Source organism: Rhincodon typus, chromosome 23, assembly GCF_021869965.1.
Source record: "Rhincodon typus isolate 14 chromosome 23, sRhiTyp1.1, whole genome shotgun sequence".
Classification (NCBI taxonomy): Eukaryota; Metazoa; Chordata; class Chondrichthyes; order Orectolobiformes; family Rhincodontidae; genus Rhincodon; species Rhincodon typus.
In genome coordinates this window covers 8,889,984-8,916,452 of record NC_063354.1, presented here as the reverse complement: position 1 = coordinate 8,916,452, position 26,469 = coordinate 8,889,984, and the positions used below count along the sequence as shown (strand labels likewise).

At 37.6% G+C, this 26,469-nt stretch overlaps 1 protein-coding gene across 2 annotated transcripts; it reads left to right on the top strand.

The window, feature by feature from the left end:
- The first annotated feature begins 489 nt into the window (after positions 1-489).
- Positions 490-18,448, top strand: baiap2a (BAR/IMD domain containing adaptor protein 2a). 2 transcript variants are annotated; one of them, XM_048610975.1, is made up of 8 exons: positions 490-736; positions 4,752-4,953; positions 7,289-7,490; positions 7,654-7,710; positions 10,394-10,562; positions 13,270-13,304; positions 14,409-14,474; positions 16,343-18,448. In XM_048610975.1, the coding sequence occupies exons 1-7, from the start codon at positions 494-496 to the stop codon at positions 14,434-14,436; spliced, it is 936 nt and encodes a 311-aa protein (XP_048466932.1). In that variant the 5' UTR covers positions 490-493; the 3' UTR covers positions 14,437-14,474; positions 16,343-18,448. The 2 variants fall into 2 exon arrangements, with proteins under 2 accessions (XP_048466932.1, XP_048466931.1); XM_048610974.1 differs by lacking the exon at positions 14,409-14,474.
- Positions 18,449-26,469: the final 8,021 nt, after the last annotated feature.

Sequence of the window (26,469 nt, the reverse complement as noted above, 5' to 3'; positions counted from 1 at the left end):
TGCTGCCAGACCTGCTGAGTTTTTCCAGCAACTTTGTTTTTGTTGCCGCTTTGTTATCGTCCATGCTTCGCTTAAGGTTGACAGGGAGTGTCAAGAGGCTACCTATTGCTGGAGGGTTTTGCTGCCAGTTCTGATTCTGTCCTCACCAGACCACATAATCTGCATGAGTTATTGAATAATGATCAGGAAGATGGAAGGGCCCTCCCTAGCTGTATTTTATTCTTTACCAGCTAGGGGGCAGAGGACATTTGAACATCCAATGATACTGTTCAGTTGTAACCACCTAACTACAGATCCAAGAATAAAATCTTGTAACATTTCATTTTACTTTTCATCACCATTTTCCTAAAATTAATATTCATAGTAAATGGTGTTTTTTTTTTTATATGTTGTCTTCTGCTAAAATTGATTAAATTAAGATTCTTAAACCTTTTACTCCATGGGTTCATCTGAAGTAATCTCTAAATTGCCTTTTCTTTAACAGGGCAAGGATATGATAACACAAAAACTTCCGAGCTGGCAACAGGCTTGTAGCGATCCTTCCAAAATTCCTGAACGGGCAATGTCGTTGGTGCAGCAGATGTCTTCAGGCAATGGAGGAACCCTCATCTCTGAACCTGTTGCTTCCTCCAAATCAGGACTGGTTATATCAGACCCCATTCCTGGTGCTAAACCTCTACCAGTACCACCAGAACTTGCACCTTTCGTTGGTGGAGGTGGATTAGGTCAAGGTTCTGTAAGTATTGATGTTTTTGTCAAAGTCTATTTACTGTATTTGAAACTGTTTGAATTTTATTTTCAAAGACCTGAATGCTTAATACACAAGCAGAATCCTTGTTGAGTAAAAAGGAGTATTTTTGGATCTTCCTTAATGATGCCAATCAAATTACCTGTTTATGCTACTAATTTTTAGAGTTATGTAACACAAGAACTATCATCCGATCATTCCTGCATATCATCTAGAGGACTTCCCTGATCTCCCTACAAAAGTTCAAATTGGTTTTAATAGTTTTCAGCCACATCCCTTGTGCAGCATTGTAATTGGGGAAAGAAAAGCTGACTTCAGAGTTGGAATATTATTGAGGCATTGAGGGTCTCAGCTGCTGGCTGGAGAGCTGGCAAGAGACCCACATGACTATTTTTCAGGAAGGTCCTGTGAACCACACGCCAATTTGGGAGTCATAAAAAGGGACAGGGGGGTTACCTCTCAGGATCCCGACTCTTCCTGATGTTTAGCCCCTTGATCAGACACTGATTGCCTTTGATCAAGGGGTGCACCTGCTGGGGTGACAAACAGCTGCACAGTTTGGCTTGTCATGCATTCCACACGACAAGAGGTTTAACAGTAGTTGGGATGTGGAAAGGCAGCAGGATTCAAATGCAACCCTGCCCCACATAATTAAATGCCTTTCCTGCCTCCAAGCTTGCCATCAGCGAAAGCACAAGATTCCACCTTGTAAATCTCATCTGCTTCAACATGAGCATCTTGCTAACTAGGTGATAAATTGTGCAGGTCATTCCTCCATCTCTTTCCATTAACCATTTGACCTGGTGGTGAGAGTAAGAGGGTACGCATTAGATACGTTTGTCCAGCGTAAAAGGTCTTGTGGAGGTTGGTTAATCCTTTTAGGAGCCTGTTTTCCTAAGAGCTTTCTCTCCTGAAATTGCACATGTGTTTTCTTATGGATCGTTAAAGTTTCTTTTTCATTCTTGGAGTCTTTCTGGGACCCTGATCAGATGGAATCAAGTGCACAAATGGGTCTGAAAATTTGTTTTTGATGCAAGCCTTCTTGTCATTAAGTTAAATTAACCTCCTTCAGTTATCCAGTGTCAGTGCTTGTGAAATCTGGACAAGAAGTGCCATTTCACCTTTTATGAAAAGGAAAATTATTAAGTATTGTTACCGATTATTTGCAACTAATAGTCGTAGTACAGTACAGTTTTAAACTGAGAAGACTTTCAATTTCTAAATGTTTAGGTAGGTTCAAAAGCTGTTGCTTTCTTATTCACTGACCACAGGACAGGTGTAATTTTTAGATTTGAGTTTCCACACTACTTGCAGTGTATATCTCAATTGAATGGAAATCAATTTTGCACTGAAACACCAAACTCTCCAAATATCAAATCATTCATTTATTGATTCTTTGTCTTCGGTTCCCTTCTTATTAAGCTGTTCGTAGTCTTTACCTTATTGTCTTGCAGATAGGAGATTGTGGCTGGAGCTCGAGTTTTGACAGGTTTCCTGTTGGGAATTAGTTGGTAGAGGATTTTGTCCATGAGTAACTATGTTCCCTGGAAGTAATTGATGCCTGCGTTATTGGTTTGTTTGACAACTACAGCGACTGATCTAAATTATTCTGAAGTGTTCTTTTAATAATGGATGAAGTTGGTGATTGGTGTACTGTGGAGGAGCCTCTTAAATTAAGGATTTTTAATACTGAGGTTATGAGCTTTCTTTGTAGGTGAGTTCACATCACTGATATTACTCAGCTATACAGCTGTCTTCAAAATGTTGACTGAGATAGCAGGAACTGCAGATGCTGGAGAATCTGAGATAACAAAGTGTAGAGATGGATGAACACAGCAGGCCAAGCAGCATCAGAGGAGCAGGAAGGCTGACGTTTCAGGCCTAGATCCTTCTTCAGAAAATCCTTCTTTCTATACTGTGAAAAAGACTCCTAGTACAGTCAAGAGTACTCTTATTTTTTAAGCTATAGATAAAGCTTTAGTGCTGTTTCATAATGAAATAATGGCCTGAGCTCATACGAACCTGAATTTAAAGAACAGATGCCTAGGTGAGCCTTTCACCCTTTTCCCCATTGTTTCCTTGTGAATTTTTTCTAATAGCTCTAATAATAAGTGTATTGTTTGAACTCTCTGGCTTGGGGTTTTTTTAGGTCTCATCAGTTTTCCCTTGCCCTAGCCCAACAATGTTATTCTTAACTGCTTTATTACAGTAGCAAGAGGAAAAATAACTAACTTCATCCCAGTTGGATAGTGATTCCCAACAACTAATCAGGGAGTGGCAATGACATAAATTGCTTGACATCTCTGACACACAATCTATCTGGGAAGTATTTGCACAGTGCAACATACTCTCCAAGGGGATTAATTTATCGCGCCTTTATTAATCTGCATAATGTACACTTCATGCATTTTTTTAAGGGTTAAATACAAGCATAAATTGAAGATGTCACTCACCATCTATCTATCTAAACAGTGATTTCTGTTGGTCTGTCCCCAGCAAAACTAGAATATATTGACCGGTTATTTACACTAAAATTTAAAAGTTCTTTGAATCAATTTCAGTAAAGTGCCTGCATTTGTGGGTTTATTTCAAGATTTAATTAATTTTGGTTTAGTTTGCTTTCTCTCGTTTGGTCTTTTGGTGCATTGATTTTCTGAATGTTCCTTTAGATTTAAAGGTAAATAAATTTTGGTTAATCGTATCTGGGTCACTTAGAAGAAGCTAACTTATCCATTCTATAGCCACTACCTTTGAGTTAATAGATAAGCGTTCTGTTTCAATGGAATAAAATTCTGACTAAGTATTTGTTTTTGAATTAATAGAGCCAATCTCTCTGGAATTGTATGTCCCTAATACTTGGTGTTTGGAGTTAATAAATAACGTATTGTAAAAGAATTGCTGATGGTATAACCAAATTTCTTTGTGGTTGACTCATTGCAGACATTACTAACCAAACTGGTAGAATAAATAATGTAAAACCTAAGGCTTACTTGTAGAAACTGATGGAATGTGCTAGCCCTCAGATTTTCAGAGCTTAATATTTGGCTCACCACCGCCCAGTTTGTCGCTGCAAAGTGGGCTGTTTTATGGCCAAAATGGTGTCCATGCTATATGGACATAATTCAATTCCAGGCTGTGCTGGATGCTATTTTGCTAAGAGCCAAATGAGAGGCATCCTTTACCTGCATCACAAACAGATGTTAAGCTGCTAGCCTAATCAAAAAAGGATAGAACAGCTACTTTACTCCTTCATGCAACTTTGGTTTGCATACCAAGTGCAATGCTAATTGTTTCTATTTGCAACTAACATTACACGTCATGGAATGAGAAAAGTTAATGCTCATCTTAATCTCTGCCACTCTGGCCTTATTCTTGACTCTGACCTCCAGGTATTATCCTGTCCTATCCTGATCATCCCAAGGTCATGCCTTCCCAATTGTCTGCTTTTATACCCCTCAAGCCCTCTAATCTCCCCCACTCCTCCAATTACATTCAGAAACCCAACCAGTAATATTCCACAGTTCCATCATCTTTCTTAGTGATTACAAAATCTGTGCAGGCTGCTACTGCTATTCCTTTTGAATGATGAGCTCCAGGACTTAGAATCCCGTACTCATCAAATGTTATCTATAAAGGAAACTTAACAAGGACTTGCATAATTTGTTAACAGTAAGTTATCTAATTTGTAAGTCTGAACTCCATTCTATGCAGATGAAATTTTCTTTTCAGATCCTAGTAACGAAGCTAACAAAGCAAATTATTAACTCCACTGGAGCCTATTTAAATTTGACAAATGAACAGGATTATTATTAAACAGGGGCAAATCTTCAAGGCTGATGAAAAATGTACAACATTGAAATAATGGAAGGTTGTTAATTTTGGGCATATGCATGTACAGGGATATCGAATATGTGTTGTCTGTTTCAAAAATATTATTTTTACTTTTATATAATGATAAATTAGATTGTATTCCATACTTGATTACTTATGTTTTCTATTTCAGCGCATGATGGGCCAGGATATTCCATCAGTGCCCAATGGTGACCTGGCAAATGCAAATTCTGCAGACTATCAGCAACCTGGCCAGCCTGATGCCAAACCAAAGCCTCCTACACCGCCCCAACTTCCAAAACAACAATCTGATGTCTACTCAAACACCCTACCCACACGCAAAGCAATGCCATTGAAAGCCAGTCCTTTGTCAGGTGAGTGACTGCAAGTTACTGGTAATATCGAGGGAAATTAAGCAATGATATTGGCGTGTGTGTGTGTATGTACCTAAATAAATACCGTTCGAATATAAAAGTAGCCTGCACTGACTTGTATGTTTCTTTAGTCAAAACTGATATTTAACTGGGTGTGGACTTCATGCAAAATGATTGTGAAATGTACTCATCTTCTTAATGCAAAGGAAGTTTTTTTAGTGTTGTATCAATCACCTTAATAGTTAAGGCTTTCTTGCCTCAGAGGTTATCTTTCATCCTAAATCACATAGAAATATCTCCATTCTAGTTGTATCAATATTAATATTTCAAAGTCTCACTGCTGTTAACTTTTACATCCTGTCACTTATACAAATAATTGCACTTAATTTCATAATGCTGCACTGTTATGAATACGTTAAAGTCACTGGTTTTCAGTAGCCAGCTATGACAAAATTTCTAGACATTGTCTTTTATTATTGTCTCGAAGTTTTCACCAAAATCTGTTAAAAGTATGTTGAACGAATAATTTTTGATCATAGAATTCTTACAGTGTGGAAACAGGCCCTTCGGCCCAACAAGTCCATACCGACCCTCAGAGCATCCCACCCAGACCTATTCCCCATAACCCACCTAATCTGCACATCCCTGAACACTATGGGCAATTTAACATGGCCGACATACCTAACCTGCACATCTTTAGACTGTCAGGGGAAACCGGAGCACCCGGAGGAAACCCACGTAGACAGGGGGAGAGCATACAGACTCCACACAGACAGTTGCCCTGGGTGGGCCAAGGGTGGAATTGAATCCGGGTCCCTGGCGCTGTGAGGCAGCAGTGCTAGCCACTGTGCCGCCCCATTGCATTTGCATTGGATAAATTGCATGTTCAGCTTAGAACTGACAAGCATGTCAGTCTGATGAAGGGTCCCGACCCAAAATGTTGACTTTCCTGCTCCTCTGATGCTGCCTGACTTGCTGTGTTCTTCCACCTCCATGCAGTGTTCCTCCAGCTCCACACTATGTTGAAGCAAGCCTGTAACCTTGTGGCATGGGATTGAAGCAGGCTTACTTCTTTGCTAATACAAAAGCAAAATACTGAAGGCTGCTGGAAAACTGAAGTAAAACCAGAATTGCTGAACATACTCAGCAGGTCTGAGTTTTGACAAAAATTTACTATTATTCAGGGTGACTTTGTTTCTTTACCAATGCTGTCTGTCCACAGAACTTCTAATATCTTTTCTTCTTCTGTACTAATACTTTGTGCTCAGCAAAAGTTTCTGATGTAGAGCTTGCCTTTCATATTGTTAAGATATATGGCAGTACAGTCACAACAGATACCATGCTGTATAAAAATCGAAAGAACTGTGGATGCTGTAAATCAGGAAACTTCAGCAGTGGATTCCAACTGAAGTTTCCAGATATCATGCTGCCATATTTATACATGTCACAGTATCAAGGTTGCTGTTTGGGAAGGATTGTGCTGCTATTTTTGAAGTTTCTCTTAAATTGAGCTTTTGAAGTGAACCTCTAGTGAATATAGTACTAAATATGGATTAAAGGTGTCTACACACCTTTACCATAACTGCAGCATTTTTTATCATTACAGTCCAAGAAGCAAGATTGCTACTGGTTGGTCTTGTATGCTGATACTGTCCGTGATATGGGTTCCAATGTAGGCGAAGATGGCATTTGACTTACAAATTAGGCACTTTCTTGCTATTTACTAACCCAGTTAACCTCATGGCCCCTGGCCATTATTATTAGATCTGTAATAAAGTATTACAATTCTAGACCACCCTGTATTTATGCACTGTCCTGGTAGTCCAGCAGTCATGAATTCAAATCATCATTGTACCAAGGTATAAAACTGAGTCCACTAAATCTGCTACTTTACTACATGGCCCTAGCCATTGAAAGCAGTGAAAGTTTCATAGAAATCCTAATTACTTCCCCAGTGCTCTTCAAAGGAAATTATCTGTCTTATGTGGTCTCTCCACATGTGACTCTCAACCAATATGACTGTTCTGATGAAAGACTATTAACTTGAAATTCACTTCACAAGTACTGCCACAGCAGCTGAGTATTTTTGGTATTTTCATCTTTTTGATCTCAGCCTTCCACAATCTGCTGTATTGTACTGTTTTGTTCTTTATTGCCTCTAGCATTATTGCCCCTAATAATGGGTGATGTACGTTTTTTGACAAGGCTCTTTTTAAAAAATACTACTATGCTTAGGCCAGGGTGAAACTGGAAAACAGTGAGAATGAAGCTTGGAAAATTAGAAATATTCCTTTGTTTTGTACCTAATGTGACGTCACGTTTTCTTATTCTTCAGCCGAGACCAGAACTTTACCCAGATCCAGTTCCATGGCTGCTGGGTTAGAAAAAAATGGAAGAACCAAAGTGCAAGCTATTTTCTCACATCAGGCAAAAGACAATAACACACTGCTGAGCTTCAGCGAAGGTGATGTCATCACGTTGTTGGTTCCTGAGGCTAAGGATGGCTGGCATTATGGAGAAAATGAAAAGACGCGGATGTAAGTAACATTGTTTCTGTGTTCATATTTGCTCCCAGTTTCATTTTCCCTTTCAACATTGTTATGCTTTGTAGACCTTACAACAGCTTGTTGACATTATGGACAGGTGATGTTTTGTTCTGTATAAGATTTTATAACCCAATAATTCTATCTCTCTTCCTAGGAGAGGATGGTTTCCCTTCTCTTACACTCGTGTAATGCAGGGTGGATTATTGCACAAGTAAGTAGCTTTTGAATGGTGCCGTTCTGTAATGAGTCACTCTGAGAAGTGCAAACACAGTGAAGTTAGCATTCCTTTCTAGGATCTTTTGTTTTGCTGAGTGCTAAACCTTCTCATTGCACCAGTTGCATCTGACCTATTTGTAACAGCATATTAGTATGGCAGAGTGTGCCATGACAACATGAAGACCAACAATTAAGATTCAAAGTTATACTATTTCTGATAACAAAGCTTTTTATATACACATGTTCATTGCATTAATTCACTTTACCTGTGTTTATCAGGTTTCAGCAATGATTGAACAAGCAATTTGTTTATTTATTAATTAATTTCCAAGTTAGTTTCCTAACTTTCCAAATTAGAATACCCACAGATGCCACTCTCTTGACCCAATCTTCTCGTTGCAGCCTATGTTGCTTATTGCTCTCCTGTTAATGACAACTGCTGCCATCCCTGTTGAAGTTGATCAGTCTACGTAGTTGGTCCAGAAGACATGTCATTTGTTATATTATTTTGTGCTATCTTACACAATTTATGCTTTCAGAGAAAGCAGATGATAAAATAGAAATGTCTTTTGTTGCAATGACAGTAGAGAAATTTCCAAAGAAACTACCTTTGAATCAAAATTAATAACAGTGCTGACATTTTCAACTAAATGTTTGTTAACATTCCAAAGCCATGTATTAAACAAAATATACTGTTTAAAATCTGGTTATGTTCACAACTTTTATGCTATCTGGTAAATACATGGACTTAACATAAGTTGTATCCACCTGCTTTTTCAGGCCACGTAATTACTAAAGTTAATGTACAACTTATGCAGCGGACTTTGCTACAAATTATTTGCAAAAAGTGATTTATCTTTAATATGACTGCTTTTGAAGTGCCAAACCGTTTATTTAAAGTAATTTCACATTGCATTATCCATCTTGTCCAGTTTTCTTTCAGGTGCTGCACCTATCTTTTAAAACCCATTTAATCTTTGGTGTGGTGTGCACCATTCACAGCCCTTTAATCTTCTGGTCTGCATCTGCTGTTCAAAGCCGTTTAATTTCTGGTGCTGCACCTGTTTTTGAAAGCTATTTCATACACTGTTCAGCTTTCTTCAGTAGAAATTGGTCTCTGACATTCTTTCAGCAAGAAAAAGAAGCATTGCAGTTTTATTTCTTTCTACTCATCTCCTTTATGAACAGGCTTTATAAAAGTTATCAAAGAAACTTGTGATGCTGAATGTCAGTGAATTATGCAATAAGGATCTAGAAACGGATGAAAGTTATTCTGGTTATCACCTGGCATTTTAGGTCCATTTTCTGTCATGGCACCAAGTCTGTCAATTCCTGCTGTTTCTTCATAATGTCCATTCTATTTGACTGTTTGTTTGAACTTTTGCTGTGCGCATTTATATAAGTGAACATCTTGGATGTTATTTCATTACTTGAATTTATGTAAACTAAAAGTCTTGGAGTTGCATGGTAAATGAAAAGAACTGTAAATCGTACTAATTGCTAGTTGTGCCCAGACCAAATTTGGAGAAGGAATTTAGCAGATTTAACCAGATCCCAGAGTTATTTATATCTTCTTAAGTAATGTTGAGAAGTAAATTAAATGCTGAGATTTTGTATTGTCTTTCTGACAATATTTTCAGACAAGTGACTTGTGATTTCATTTTGCCTTGCTTGTCACACTTGATTTGTAATCTATTGAATTTTTCTCATGGCTAGATTTATTAACTAGTTTAACTTGACATCATTTTCCCCAATCCAATCAAAAAGCAGCACTTAAATTGACTAATGATTAAGCTCCTCCTAAATGATCATTGCTATAGATCAGTTAGTTGGTATTCCTGGAAAATGCACCGAATGATCAGGCCATAGTATCAGTTAGGTATATTGACAAAATGGAGGAATATAATTGACAGGAATTGTTTGAACTTGGAGATCTTGATCCTGATTTAGGAATAGCATCTTGCATTCTGGGGTAGCTGAAGTATTGATTTGTTTTCATCTTCCAGTCCAGAACATCTAAAAATACCCAGAGTCAGCTCCTAAACCTGCTAATTTCCTTTCATTTCAGATCCTGTATTTTCAGATAGAATACCCCCTATTTTTAGTGGGGCATTTTCTATTCTAAATACTTTTCAAACGTTTCAGAAAATGTCTATCTTGGAAAAATAATAAACATTATAAAGTAGATTTATTTTTAGGAAAGTTGATTCCAATAATATGGAGTTCATATCATCAAGAAATTGTTGTATGATTGAATTGTATTGATTAATTCTCCCTGTTCTGAAATGGGAATGATTGCAACACTACTTCAGTCAAAACAAGGTGTGTTAATTATAAAAGCTAATATCCAGTTTGCACTGCAACAAGCTTCTTAAGATGGGTCATATGCTTTTCAATGCGCACTGTCAATTTGGCATTGCTGATGAGTCCTCAAGACAGCAAATTTGTTGTCCTCACTGACACTGAAAATGCAAGGTTACAGGGATAGGGTGGCGGTCTGGGTGGGCTGCTCTTCAGAGGGTGGATGTGGACTCTGGGCTAAATGGCCTGCTTCCACACTGTAGGGATTCTATGATTCTATTAAGTATAAAAATGCCTTTGATACACTTGATTGTATCATTTAACACCACTTTTATCTATTCCCACATATTAATTTTGCCATGTTTTGTATCATGCAGTCTGAACCATATAAAAAGCTGTAGCACTGGGAACCTCCTGCAGAAGGAAGATCTCTCCATTCCTCCACCTGACTACAATTCAACTTTAAAAATGACATCTCATCCTCTGTCCAGCTCAAGTACTTTTAAACCCAGGCCTTACAGTATGGCAGTGCCAGGTTTCTCACAGGTATTTATAATCATGTTTTGAAAGTAATTGTTGACGTTCGGGCACAGTTCAAGCGGTAATGGATCATCAGTACATTCAACATCCCATTCTGTTTCCTTTTCATGGTATTCCAGTGCAGTGCCTAACAGGTGGTGCTTGTTTAGCAGACCAATAACCACATGTTGAATTAGGCAATAAAAGACCTTTAGAAATTTATAAGGGTTTTTATTGTAAATCTATAGTTTAGGACAAACACCAGTTTCCACTGTTCCATTCTAGATCCTTCCACTGTCCAGAAGCCCACCAAACTGGGGAAGATCCCAGTTCTTCAATACAAAGTCCAATAAGCGTCACATATTCTCAAATAACTCTGAGCTGTTGTGATTTACCCTTAAAGCAATCTGCACTTTTAACTAACACAACCACCAGCCAATTTGTATTACCACCAATGTTCAACATTACCCCATTATTTCTTTCAAAGTTAAATGTGAAATTCCTTACAAATTGCATTTTATGATATTGTACTGTTTTGGGATATGTAGGCATAGTGTAAGAACAAGAGTAGTCTTTTCTACCATTGAGCCTGTTTCACTTTTCAATTAGATCATGGTTGATGTTTATCATAACTCCATACACCAGCCTTGATTTCATAACTCTTAGATTTTTATTGAGTCAAGGTACTATCAATTTTATGCTGAAATTTTCAGTTGATCTATTCTTGCATCTCTTTGAGGCTGGTTCCAGTTTTCTATTGACCCTTATGCACAGTGAAACTGAACAGATATGTTCCCAGTCCTCCTCTTTGAAATGGTGGAGCTTTTGGCCCGAACCTTTTTTTACAGTTATCTTACATCCCACATCAATATTTTTATGACATCATATATTTTATCTGTGACTGAGCAACAATGATGGAAAATGTGTAACACAAATGCAAAGAAAGGGCTTCAGTCCATGATGACATTTAACAGTGTGTTGATGGAAGGCACTACTGATGTGACAGTACATCTCTGAAATGGGGCTCAGAAGAATGAGTTTCAATAATATGGTGTTTTGTCATATAACAACATGAAAACAATTGCTTGAAAAGGCACTTGCTTGTTTTATCAGTAAATATAACTGTATAACTAAAAGCCCAGAGTAAACTTTGAACATTCTTAATATTCTTCTGCAGCTTTTGTAAAAATGTGCGATATTTAGATCTTAGTTTATAATTTGAAAAATTGGGCATCATCAAATGCTGTCTTTGGATAATTAAGCAGTACACTCATAACTTTCAAGTTGCACATATATTATCAGCAACACAGCAGAGCTATTGAGTCACTACTATTCAGCAGAAGATTAGTTTGCTCATAGCTGAGTTTCAAAAATATTCACAAGAGAAACAGAGTGACCTTCAGGATTTTAATTACAACATGGTGATTGCACACAGTGGATTTCTTCATGCTACAGAACATACTTTAATCCAAATTTCTAGGTCATCTGCTTGTTATATATTGAAACAACTTAATAATCTGTTCAAAGACTGTTTAAAAACCTGGTCCATTAAGTTGTGATTATCAAAAACCAGGAGTTATTTATGAATTAATTAGTACTGAAATGATTTTCTTTCCTGAAAGGGGAGTGAATTTCTAATAATCAGACATTTAAGATATTTCGAGAATGTATGGAGTTTCTGCAAATTTTTATAGAAACTTTACATGTTACCGTAATGAAGATGCTGATCTCTATTTAAAAGTGTTTATGTCACTGTAATTGTTCAGTTGGTAAAATTTTCAATAAATATCTTGGCTGATCTACTAAGTAGATTTGATCTCAAGGATTTGGGATGTGTCAGTAGACATTTTATTAGCTACAAAGATTTTTGTGATTGAAATACTGCAAACTGTGATAAACCAGATATTCAACTACCTTTATCCTAAGTGGAAAACTACAGCATTGAATAGCTTTTTACTTCTTTTTAAATTAAGATAATTAAGTGAACCATGTATTGGATTGAGCTGCAGTCATCTAAGAATCAGAAGCTTGTGGGTACAAGCCCCACACTATGGTGTGAGTTCCTTAGTTTATACCTCTTGAATACTTAGCGAGTGCTTCATTGTCAGAGCCGATGCCTCTCAGAAGGTTAAATTGGTGTAAAAGGCTACTTAGCCTTTGTTTGGAGAGCAAGGAGTTGTCTTCCCAACCTGAGTAGCATTTGTTCTTCAACCAAAACAGGGTAACTGGTTATTGTCCGGAAGAAAGGTCACTGGACCTGAAACGTTATTTCTGCATTCTCTCCGCAGATGCTGCCCGACCTGCTGAGTTTCTCCAGCAATTTCTGTTATTGTTAACTGGTCCTTGATTGCATTACTTCTCGTGGATCCTTTTTGCATGCAAATTGGCTTCTGTATTTGTCCCCATTAGAACACTGTCCTTCAAAGTAATTATTGGCTCTGAAGTTCTTTTGACATCCAGAGTGTGACCCAGATGTATAATCACAAATTCTTTCTCAGTTTTGACTATGTTGAAAACTCATTTTTGGAAGAAAATAAATATTTCAGATTGGAGTTAGGGTTGCATGTTGGAGTGTACAATATGAAAGTTGAAACAATGAACACTTGATGTGCATTCAGATTCGTCATTCTGACAAATTGGTAATAAGACAGGTTTGCAGCAGAATAGTGACTGAAGATTTGATACTGACATCTAGTGGACACTCTGGTAATACTGAATATTTCATTCTTTCCAGGGCCCGAAGATCGATAATTCAAGACTTTCTTTGAAGTAAGTTTTATTTTAATTTAAATTTGTAGTGAAAAGTTGCAGTGCACATAATCATAAATCAAACACTTTTTTTGTAGATTAATTTTATAAATAATAGATGGCAGGTCAAAACCAGGCTGGTTATAAAAACAAGAAAAGCTGGTAGTACTCTACAATTCAAACAGCATCTGTGGCAAGAAGCAGCGTTGAGGTTTCAGATCGATACCTCTTTATTACTGTGATGAAAAATCATCGCCTGAAATGTTAATTCTGTTTCTCTGCATAAATGCTGCCTGGCCTGTTGAGTATTTTCAGCATTTCTTGTTTTTATTTCAGAGTTCCAACATGCATAGTATTTTGTTTTTGTAAGCCAAGTTAGCTAGTTATTTGATTCCATATTGGGCAGAGAGCATAGAACACAGAATTGTACTTTTGTGAATCATCAGTCTCCACCTGCAATAATGTTGCAAACAGTCATCTTTGTGAATACTAAATTGTTGTCAGATGTATCATCTGAAAGTAACTTTTATATTTCATTTTATTCATGTTTTGTAGAAAATGCTTAACTTGTAAAAAGGGCTGTATATCTGATACGCCAATATTGGGATTACCAATTAGTGTGACATTTTATTTTAAGTTTTAAAATTTTCCTAAATGTAATTTTTTTTTCTCCTGCCTTTTTCTGAACTGTTGGTCAGAATTATTCCATGGGTTTTGATTACTCATGATCAAATCTTTCACTTAGTAATGATCATAATGTCAGTAGACAATTGCACAGCTGGAGCCAATGAAGAAGAGCTCGGTTCTGTCTTTCCCATGACTTTGCTTGCAGCCTTCCCTTTGGTGGTGAGCAGGACCTAAATGGGTTTCCTGTTGCTAACCCAAATTATCCTGGAGCCATATGTGGTGGCATGACCATCTAGGCCATATGCATCACTTCCACTGGATATTATTCCTGAACGAATGTTTGAAGGAAGGCTGCCTTCCATTGCTAATAAATTGATGAAAAAATTGCCTTCATATTAATTATGTTATATCTGAATTTTGTATTTTGTAGTTTGATTTTTTTCCCTCCCAGAGTTTTGCAATTATAGGTTCAAATCGACTGAATTTTTTTCATTGCAGTTCTGATGCCGAGATTGAAAGGTTTTGAATTTAAACTTCTGCTACATATAAGACCTCTCTAGATTAGTAAGTTGGGCATACCATTATGCCAGTCTGACTTTTATCACTTTGTCTGTCGCTGGTGACAATCACTCATTTCCCACTGTGGCTTCACAAACGGGCAAGTTCTGTCTCACTTTCTCCACAGTCCTGAGTTCCATCTGTTTCTGTGTTTCATACTAGCCAAAAAATAAGTATTATTGTTGCATTGTTTTGAAATGAGTCAAATATAATACAGGAATAGCTCTTTCAACTCTATTTCAAATTTAGGATTGTCAGAACTTTATTATCAGGGCAATTACCTCCAGAATCTGTCATGGTCCTCTAATGATATTGTTACCGTGCTGTCTGCCAGCATTTATCTTCCAGTGTTTGCTATTTCGTACTGCCTCCCAAGTGATTGACAGAAACTATATTTCATGTTATGTGGCTGATCACTGCCATATTTCTTCCCCTCTGAGGTAGAACTCCTTCTCTTGCATAAGGTTCTCCATCAAGTGAGATCTATCAAAGTACTACATGGAAACAAGCAGGAGAGTGACATTGGAATTACCAACAAAGCTGGCTAATAAACAAACAGCACCTTAAACATGCTGAATAAGCTTTACCTAAAAGATTTATTATCAAACAACTTCTTAATTTTGAGGATGTGTGCTAGTTCTATTTTCCTTTTATTATTGTGCTAAGAAATAGGCTGTTTTCTGTCATAATTTCACAAACTACATTGCTGTCTGCCTTTTGGGTCTCTTCACTGTTGCACTGATCACGTACATGCTTCATTGACTCAGGGCGTTGACTCACTTGATTCTGTGATTCATTGCTGACAGCTCCTTTGCTTGTCCTCCTTTGGCATGTAATTTACTGACTGATGTGATTATTTTTTTCCCCAATGGTTGTGTTACCATTTCAGCACGGCAAGAGCAGATGTGTCATAGAAAAATACTGACAGTGCAAACTGCAGCCATTGATTGCAGCTTGCAGTGTAACTTCATGTTAATGATCAGCTGATGACTTTCAAAGAATTATCTTAAAGATTTAATTTTCAGTTCCAAAATCTTTTAAGCAGAGAAATTAAGTTGCAGAAGAGTCGCTAAAACCTGAAGCGTATAAATGTTTTTTTTTTGATGCTCAGTCATGATGCTTGATTATTGTACCAGCCCCAATGTTAGGTTGATGTAAATTGGGCATAAGTTCCACACTAATTTTAAAGTCTGAATTGAAATGTGTCCAATCAATGAGAAATCCATCTGCCGAATGAGCCCTGGTATAAATTAATCAATTAATTAAGTACTTGTCTCCTATATAACCTAATGTGATGTTAGGTCAGAAAACCTAAAAATCTGGTCTAGTATGGGACACAGCAAGAATGTACATATTAGGTACAGAGACATAGAAAACCACATAATCTGTAGTACGTACACATTTTGTAGCTAGTTCAAAAACAGTGTTGAACACCTTCAAAGAGCAGTGATCCTCTAGTTTGTCAGTTGCATAGGCGTGCCAGGATTGGCAAAAAACAGCAAGATATGTTTTCTCAAATACATCTTTTACAAAAAGAACATTCAGAAGTGACACAATAAAGTAAAACATCAAACATTTATAAAAGGTATAATCCTCATAATACAGCACTATGTCAGAATTCTTTTGAAATTCAAGTTTTTAAATTTTGCTGTTAAATAAACTACATTTCATTTTTCCTGTGACCAGATGCAGAAAGGCATTTTATATTTACAACAAGCAGATCACATCAATTTTTATTGTTTCCATTATTCACAGCAAAGTGATGCCAAGGGGTGCCACAAGCTCTTGCAAGCCGTTCTGTCATGGTGTCACTGCTGTGTTACTATAAATAATCCATTGCATTAACATGCGTTCTCTCTTTCTCCCCTCTTCAGAGAAGCTGTTGCAAATGTCAAATTGAAGCCAACCAAAACAAATGACAGATCAGCTTCTAAAGTGAACTGACTACTGACTCTGCAAGGTTATTACACTGTACGCTTGCTGCTGGCAACAGATGCCAAAGATGTCTACATCTGAAACTGCATGACAACAGTGTCTTTAGATTAGAATTGACCCATCTGGAGATGGTCACTAAAGTTTAGGATATATCAATTGCACATATTGCTACGGAATTGCCACTTTGCAATCCCACCCTCTTATTCCTTACTTTATATTTTGAGGGATTATGTGGAGGGAATTGTTTAATTACATTTATCTGACTAGGGGTTTGTATGGTGTTTGTAATTTGTGTTTAAGAATTAGCCGTTAGTATTTTTTTATTATATACTTTATACTAATCAGCATATAAAACAATATTTTATTACCTAGCTATTTGCGGGAATTGGTTAAATGTCAACGTGTTATAGAAACTAGAGTACTGCAAAATTGAGAATTATTAAGCTAGTTATAAAATGTACAGTGTGCTTAATTTCTAAATGTATTTCAGGAGAAGGAGAGTAAAGTAGAAATCCGATTATAGAATTTAGTGTATATAACTGAGCTAACTTTAACCCAAAGTTACCTCAAAGTGTTAAAATTTTAATGCCGCTGTTTGATTCCTTGCTGTCACCAATAAATCTTCCATACCTTTTTGAAAAGAATAATTACTCAGGTGATGGCAAAGGCATTGTATAATCTGCAGATACAGGAATTTGTACTTTTTGTAGAATTTTAGATTTCACCTGTTTCTTTTCCACCCCAAACAAACAACACAAAATAGCTATCAAAGATGATTTCACATTCCAATTTTAGTATGTGTAAATGCTTCCTTTTGCATTTTTCTTTAACTATCAATGGTGGTAAGTTAGTTGAGCAAGTAAATATATAACTGAAGTCCCTAAGAAGGAAGCCATGCCTCTGTGCTAATGAGACTGATAAACAGGAAGCATATGCTTAGGGAAACATTCGTGCTTTTGCACAAACCTCAGGGCGCAATGGATCAGAAAGAATATATTACGCCTTCTCTCACATATTTAGCAGTGTTACTTCTAAATGGGAGAAGAATTGGAATTTATTTTTGTTCTGCAAGTGGAGGAAAATTTTGCAGGTTTCAGGTGTGGCAGTTATGTGATGTGATAGTCATTTCAATACAGCAATAGTTGAGTGGTGACACCTTTGTAAATGGAACATGTAAAGTTGTGTTGCCTAGGGATTGTTTAGACACTGAGATAACCAGTATTAATGAGCAAAACTAACACACTCAATGGGTCACTTTCTTCTCATGAACGTAAAGTGTTCTGTAATCTTTTAAGAAATTCTATGCGATTAGTCAGTTATGTAAAAATCTTGTTAATATATAATGTCCCATTTATCAAATTATAAAGAATCAAACTATTGTCATCATTAAGGGAGCAGTGGTTAACTATTTAAATGCTTTATTACAAGAACCAAATGAAATTTGTAATTTTCTATGAGTATATTATGAGTAAAGGCAGTGGATTAAACATTTAAAAGAAACTTATTGTTTCGGTCACTTTGATTTATCTTGAGCTACTTGTAGATGCTCCGAGATAAGTAGCTGGGAATTAGACAATTACTGGGGCTCTTGTGTCTATTTTAACAAAGCAATGAATACCAAATTCAACCTGTGTTAATATTTATAGTTATTTCAAAAACATGGCACTTCCATTCTTCCTAGTCTCTTATTCTGTGGTATGGTGGAGAATTAGTTACAGAAACATATCCACTTGCCAACTCAGTGCATTTAAACCCTCATGTAAAATGGCCACCATGTTTTTCTTCAGTTCTTTATTAAACCCTCATGCTTTTCCTTTTGACGTTATTGCAGAAATATGGTTTACTTGGTGCCTTTCATTTTTACATAAGCTTCATAATGTAGTAAGACATGCCAAGACTATTGTTTATAATCTGTATTGTAATGCAGATTTCTACAGCTGCCACTATTCCATAAATCACTATGTTTTGTGAATTGAATTGACCTATTTGAATCATATTACTTGTAATCAAAAATGATTTTGATAGTAACTTATGCAAAATAAAATTGTTTCACTGTTTAAGAACCCTTCTCATCTTTACTTGTCTTGATGTTTTCTAGTTGAAAAGTACATTGTTTAGTTACTACACAATGGTCACTTTATCATTAACTCATATCTTCTCCTCCAAGCTCCAGAAGCTGCAAATTATTCTAGTCAAATGAGTGGGTTACAATTTGTCTGTGACTTAACTGTTGTGTGTTGTTCTGGAAGACTGTTAGGATACTCTCCCTTTTGAAAACTTATACTTGCTACCTACTTCCAAAGTAAACACAACTTTGATTTGAAGGCTTACGATGTGCAATAATGTGGATCCATTTATAGCATTTCACAGTACCACCATATCATTATTTACCCACTTATTGTTTTAAAAAAAGGTGTCTCATAATTAAAAACAGTTTCACTCCAGTTCCCAGTTAATGCTTCAATACAACAATTCAGATTACAAAAAAAGTGCTTTAAAATCATGGAAGTATTAAGTTATAAGGAGAGGCTGGGACTTTTTTCATTCGAGTGTAGGAGGTTGAGAGATGACTTCTGTGAAGGTTTATAAAATCCTGAGGGGTATAGAGAAGGTGAATGGCAAGTGTCTTTTCCCTAGGGTGGGGGATTTCAAGACTAGGGGGCATATTTTTAAGGTGAGAGGAGAAAGAGTTTAAAAAAAGCATGAGGGGCAATTTTTATTTTACACAGAATGGTTCGTGTGTGGAATGAACTTCCAGAGGAAGTGGAACATGCAGGTACAGTTACAACATTTAGAAGGCATTTAGATAAGTACATGAATAAGAAATGTTTGGAGGGATATGGGCCAAGTGCAGACAAATGGGACTAGTATACTTTGGGATTATGGCTGGCATGGACTGGTTGGACCGAAAGGTCTGTTTCCGTGCTGTATGAGTCTATTACAAAAGCATGTTTGGCTTTGTTTTTCTCCCCTGTATTAATGAAGAATATTGTAGGTGCTGTAGATCCAAGGTTGTATGCAAGGGAATTACATGGGTAGTTGGAGAAACATTTTCAGCATTGTGAGGCTGTGTTTGAAGTTGAATATGTCAGCATTCAAGGTTAAATTGGATAAATGGGTGAAGAAATAAAATGTGGGAAACCTCAACATATAGATATCCAGAGCTCCACAGAAGACCATTTTAAGATGAATTCTTTTCATAGAATTAAGTGGATTTACTTTGCAGGGGGAGAAAAGCTTGAATTTAGACAGAGGTTTTGACAATCTCCAGGATTTAAGGGCAGCTAGTTGTATTGTAGAATTTAAAGCACAAATTGAGCACACAACAAGTTCTCTCAAACACTAGAATGATGACCAGTAGATTTGTATTTAGCAATGGTTCCTAAATGATACAATTGGCCAGGGTGCCCATTAAATTTCACTCCCAGAGGTAGGGTTGAGAGTTCTTTTATATCCACTTGAGAGAGCAAGTGGGGCCTTATTTTAAAGTTCATTCCAAAAGGCAGGACCCACTTAGTACAGCAGTGGAGTGTCAGCCTAAATGTGTGCTCATGTACCTGCTGTGGGACTGAAAGAAATGCAAGTAATGCAAACTGAGCAAAAGATGAACATGGTGCCAATTTGCCTTCTGTAGGACTTTGCTATTACCTTTCACACATGCAAATGTTTTTTCCTCCACTGTCTAGAAGTAAACAGAAAATAGGAGTCTCTAGAAGGAATATATTAGTAAACAGTGTAACATTTGCATGAGCTTTAAGTCAGCGCAAAACAGCAAAATTCTTTCTTTGGGTATTGTAGTTAAAAGCCATCTCTGGAACCTGGTCTGGGGCCAACCTTTGAAGTGTAAGGTGCTTTCTGTTAATTAGCCTTCCAACCATTATTGAGTTGGTAAAGAATGGCACAAGGTTCTAAATGAAACTGACCATTTGAAAATTCCTGCTTTCTTCTTGTAAAGTGAGAATATACCCAGGTTAATCCAGAGAAAATCTGGTATCTTTATTACCACAAAGAAAGGAAGAATTCTTTCTTTGTGGTTAAATATGAACATTGTTATTAAAGAAATGGATTGGGTAAAATAATCTTCCTAAGAGTGGATATTGTTGCAGATTGATGCTGGAAGCAGCTGTTATAAAGAACAGATGTGAGCATTCAATGTTGCCTTTAAAGTTGACTTTATGTAGTGACCAATTCCATAGATGCCAGTAATTTACAATCCAAAAACAACAGTAAACTGGAAATGATTAATCTCATCAGGAGCACTACTTCTTCAAACATTTTGAAATCTGCCTTGTTTGTTGGTCAATGAACAGATTGTGAATGAGGCTGAGCACACGAAGAAAGGTCAACCTAATTGATATTAAGTCTTGGAAATATTGTTTAAGTAGAAAATTGACTTGGAAAAAGACAAATCAATGTGCAAATAATTTTATGAGGGAATGAACAAGCATTTAAACAGTGGTTATAAAATCTCATGAGTTGGCACAAATTTTAAGCTATCAGATATTTGTGTACTGAACTATCTTTGAGATGACGTGCTGTGGTGACCTTTGGTATAAAGGAAAGCAATAAATGGCTGTGACAGACAGGATTTTATTTAAGTAAGTCTAAAGAAATTGTATCATCAGCTGAACCTCCAAGGGGTTTTTCACTATTGGTCATCTCACTTTTGAAAATCTTTCAAAATCTATGCTGTATCTGCAAATATCAATTATAGGTGGAATAGCACTTAATTTCAGATACAAGATATTTGGAACAAAGTTTATTTGGATGTACTTGATGGGAAATTTCAACTGATAGAGCTCACAACTACAGAATGCAAAGGTAGAAAATAAAACATCAACTACAAATCGTTACACTACAGCTAATTTTTCTGTCCACACGTTTACATTCTTCTATATGTAATTGCAAAGATAGGTTGATGGCATACCTGCCAATGATAGTTTAAAATATTTTCTTGGGAAAACAGCTTGAGAAGTGTTAGTGTTTCTTAATACAGAAATGTAGGTGAACAATGTAGTGCACTAACAGACAACAATCAGTAGCTTCCCTTGGACCATCTATGCAGATAGTAATTCTTTCCCTGTTCCTTACATTGTCTAATCAGGCTTAGATCTGTGTCTTCCAACCAACAAAGATTCCATGTATCTTGCCAGCTGTTCCTTAATTGAGGATGATGTCTACCCAGAATTGAGAGTTTTGGGCATGGAACTTCATGTGACTAACAGGCTGATTCTCAACCTTCAGATCTTTGGACGTACAGGACAGGATCTCCCACAGGATAGTGGAATCCAGAGTGCTTCTGGATTTGCTTCTTTTTGCTTCTTTCTCTGCCTAGTCATTCAGAAATTGTGACTGAGAGCCTGATGCAGCTTTGATGAGCAGACCGATGCCATTTTGAGCAATTAGCAGCAAGCTGCTTCCAGTCATTGATGTCAATGTTTCCACACTTCAGGGAGATCTTCAGAATGTCTTTGTTGCATTCTCTTTAGATTCCTTTGGGAGACTGGCTATTTGAGCATTACCAAATCCAAAGCCCTACACAATACTTTGTTAGGCTGGGGTAGTGTTTTTTTCTGTTTAAGCCTTTTGGGATGCCTCAACTCTTTTTTCTCTTTGTGGTCCGCTTTGATGGGCACTATGAAGATCTACTTTCTTCGTCATTGGCCAGTTACTGATGCCAACAGATTTGGGTATTCTGATAAGAATCCCACTCTTTCCAAGACCTCAGGACCACAAATTTTAAAGTACTGCATGGAAAACTGAAGCCTTTATAGGTTTCTCTGGGCATTAAGGGTGACACATGACCACTGACTGTACGTTGGGCTGTTATAGATTCTGCTTAAACATATCAGGATTTCACAAATTCTAATCCTGACTGGCACTGGATTTTATTTTTCCAACAGAGCTCCATAACGTCTTGCATTTGACCCTCCGCTTTTGATCTCTGAGGAAGTTGAGCATTATGGGGCTGTAGGTGGTGTGACAAGCAGACAAGAGGAGTTAGGGCCACAGTTGGGTCAGCTGTGATCCTGCTGAATGACTGAGGAGCCAAACAGTCAACTCTTATTCCTATTTCTTAAGAACCTCCTCATGGTTTGCCTCATGTCAGAAAATCAGCAAGATGTTGTTCCTCACTTTCGACTAATGTCATTTATTTCTCTTTTTTTAAATTAGTACAGCTGCTTCCAACACATAGGTGAGGAGCCAATAGCACAAATCTTTTGCACTGTAATGCAGTCTAGAATCAGTATATTCCCACGTATGACCCAAGAATTAACAAGAACCAATTCGTCTTCAGAGGGACCTCTATTGCAACGGTACATTGGAGAACCTGAGGTTTCTGTCTTTGGAGGAGATTAAGAGGGGCCTTGAGTGAGATGTTTAACATAATGTCTGGCCTAGATAGAGTAGGCAGGGAGGGACGGTTACAATTGGAGGAAGGGCAGAGACCCAAAAAAAAACACATTTATATTGACTGGCAAAAGAACTAAAGGTGACATGAAAAGAAAACCTTTTCTCTATTGCTAGTGGTTACAACATGGGAAGAAAGCACTGCCTGAAAAGGTAGATGAGTCATTTTCAAAAGGAATTGGATAAGCACAGGAAGTGGAAACAATGCAGGGAAAGGGTGATGAAGTGGAATCCGCTAAGGTATTCTTACAGAGAGACCACAGTCAGGCCTACAAGCCACTTATCCTCCATCTGAGGGCAGCACAATGGCTCAGTGGTTAGCACTGCTGCCTCACAGCGCCAGAGACCTGGGCTTGATTTCACCCTTGGGCGAATGTGTGGAGTTTGCACATTTTCACTGTGTCTGTGTGGGTTTCCTCCAGCTGCTCCATTTTTTTCCAACAGTCCAGGGATGTGCAGGCTGGTTGGGTTGGCCATGGGAAGTGCGGGGTGGCAGTGATGAGGTGGGCGTGTGGGTCTGGGTGGGATTCTCTTTGCGGTGTCAGTATGGACTTGATGGACTGAATGGCTTGCTTCCACACCGTAGGGATTCTATGATCTGCTAATACCATGTAATGAATCTATTCCAAGGCAGTTCCTTACACTGAGATCAGTTACAATTTACCCAGCTCCTCATCACATGCTTGCAATTCCTTTCTTAGAAGAGTCAGGCCACTTCCCTCACATTGGGATTGCTTTTTGAAGCTCGATTATTTTGGTGAGCTTGTGATTAATGTGGAACAGAAATTAACTGTCCTGTTGTGATCCTCCTGACATCTGAGTGTTTCCTGTTAATGATAAGTGCAGAAAAATGGAAATTCTATTGCACTTAAATCCCTGACTTAAAGGCAAAAATAAAACTCACCCAATTTAAAATTAAAACAAGCTTCCTGCTGGATTTAACAAAAGAACTGCATCTGCGGAAACTTCGATATACAATCACAGCCTGCCTCTTAATGGCAGGCATTTAACATTCTCCAATCTCACATGACGGGGTCTATTTTATGATTTCCATTTCGTGACTGGATGCTGTTAAAGTCATAATAATAGCTGCAGTGCTTTTCTTTTGACCTTTTTCTAATTTTAATTGACTCACTTGATATACACAGCTATAACAATAATTGTTTATTCACATTAGACAAGCCAATAATTACTGTTTGTCAATTCTCTACAATAACTGAGCGGCCATGCTCAAAGTGAGAATCAACTATCCCATTGACACATCCAACACAAGATCAGTTAGTGAAAAACATCCCACTTAATTTCCATAGGTGTTAAATATGATCCCTGCAATAGCCTGAACTAAGTAGTAGAATAGTAGTAACAGAGTAAAATTCTCTTAAATGTAAAAATGTCTTTTTTTAAATCAGTTACTCTGCCAGTTTGCCTGCAGGGTGTTTGGAAGGAGTTTTGTTTTTGTCATCAATGCACAATTTTACAATTTTGCACATTTTCCTCCTGCTACGAGATTTACCTGTTGTCCATGTGTATTCAAAGACAAATGTGAAGCTTTCTTGTCAAAACATTTAAAAATTTGAATGAAGAAATCGATTTTGTTTCTTGTGGTTAATTAATAGTGAATTGTTTAGCTTGGGTTTTTAATACCATCCGATCTATGGCATCAATCTGTAATAGAGTTTGTGCTGGTGATGATGGCAAACTGTATTTGATGTCATTGCACCAGTGAAATTGATAGCAAAATGCATAGAATTACATAGAACTCCAAACGTTGCTGTCAATTATTTTACTTCTCTGGAAGGTGCACTGTTCAGGTTTTGCAGATAGCAATTGACATGATTGTGGTTTTCTACTTTAGCTCAAGTAAACTATATTCCAGAGAAACTGAAAGAACTGCGGACGCTGTAAATCAGAAACAAAAACAGAAATTGCTGGAAAAGCTCAGCAGGTCTGGCAGCATGGGTCTGAAGAAGGGCCACTGGACCTGAAAAGTTAACTCTGATGTCTCTGCACAGATGCTGCCAGACCTGCTGAACCTTTCCAGCATTTTCAATTTTTGTTTCTATATCACAGAGATTCAGGATTGTTTTGAGACCTTTTCAGACAGACTCCCTGCCTCAGGTAGAAATAGGTCATCGAATATTTTAAGGCGGTGGTGGATAGATTCTTGTTTGGTAAGAGAATCAATGGTTATCTGAAGTAGGTAGGAAAATGGAAGTCGAAACACAAACAGATGAGCCATGATTTCACTGAATGTCAGTAATGGCTCGAGGGGTCGAATGGTCTACTTCTGATCCTAATCTTATATATTTTCATTAACTGTGAAGCAAGGAATGAGCCAGGCAGGTAACAAAAAAGAACAAATGTAAGATATTGTAAAAACTTTATTAGTCTGGCGATTTAAACCACATGCTGCTAGCTAAATAGAAATAAAACACTGAAGAGCAGTAATGACCCGTATTGATCAGTTATACAAAGTACTAACAGCTGTGACACTTCAAAGACAGCCCTGCTCACTGGTATCATGCAACTGGTCATTTCTTTAAATATAATAAATGCGTCTGTATAGCTTGATGAGGGAGGCGAAAAATTGCTACGTACTCAGCGTCTCCTTGGTACTGTGACACGACAGCTTAAAGCCATACAGGTAGCAACTAATGTAGCTAGGGGCTGCACAATTTTTACATCTCTTTGGCAACATTTACAATATATTCATCAGTAGTCTGAATGGTTTTACAAAAATAGTATAGAGATTGCAGTTTAACTGATTTTCTACACTATTCCATATCAAACGCGGAGAGGCAGAAACACTAAATACTCTGGGACTGAATACTGAGAGGCATGTTCAATGGGACATTTGTACTGTGATGTGGGCAAAGGATACTGATTAGCTTCATCCAAACACTTCTTATCTGATGCCCGAGCAGATGAGTACTATAAGCGGATGGCGTTATTTGCAAAAATGGTTCATTACAAATGGAGCCTGGTACAGTCTGCAGTGTCTATTTTCAGAAAACCCTCACAGTTGCTCTACGTTGGAAAGGTCAGCTTTTTCCTCACCGTGGTAGGGTTGTGACATGGATAGTCTCCTCCGTATAATAAAGTATTTCCCGTCAAAGTTAGAGTCTGCTCCGTCTTCGCATCGGCTTGCAGTGAAATCCTGGGAATTCCGATGAAACGCAGACCAGCTGGAGAGGGGAGGCCCCCACCCCCCCCCCACCACCCCACCAGACCACACGGAGGAGAGTTGGGAATTGTGCGCCAAAGTTATCCCCCGCAAGGTTGTTGTAACAGTGGGGGTCCCCGGAAAACTCGCAATGAAATTGTCCAACAACTCAAAGCAGTTACAGTCATAGTGAGAAACATTCATTTGCGGTTCTGTTTTTTTCTGTCAGATCTTGTCCGTTTGCTTTTCTTAAAAATAAAATAAAATTCCAGCCCAGGCTCAAAGCGTGAGTCATTCCCTTTCGCCCTCCTCAATACTTGCTGGAAGGAATTAGGAGAAAAGGAGGCATTAGAGACATTAGAGGCAATATCCATAGCCTCAGCACGTCCCAAAGACAATCAAATATCATCACTGAGGTAACAAGGTGTAGAGCTGGATGAACACAGCAGGCCAAGCAGCATCAGAGGAGCAGGAAGGCTGACGCTTCGGTCC

What these genes read in the sequence shown, in the direction of transcription:
- baiap2a (XM_048610974.1), top strand. Translation starts at nt 494, where the DNA reads ATGATAACACAAAAACTTCCGAGCTGGCAACAGGCTTGTAGCGATCCT. An exon ending in CAGGGTGGATTATTGCACAA is followed by an intron (nt 7,711 to 10,393) that starts GTAAGTAGCTTT and finishes TGTATCATGCAG; the next exon opens with TCTGAACCATATAAAAAGCT. An exon ending in AATTCAAGACTTTCTTTGAA is followed by an intron (nt 13,305 to 16,342) that starts GTAAGTTTTATT and finishes TCCCCTCTTCAG; the next exon opens with AGAAGCTGTTGCAAATGTCA.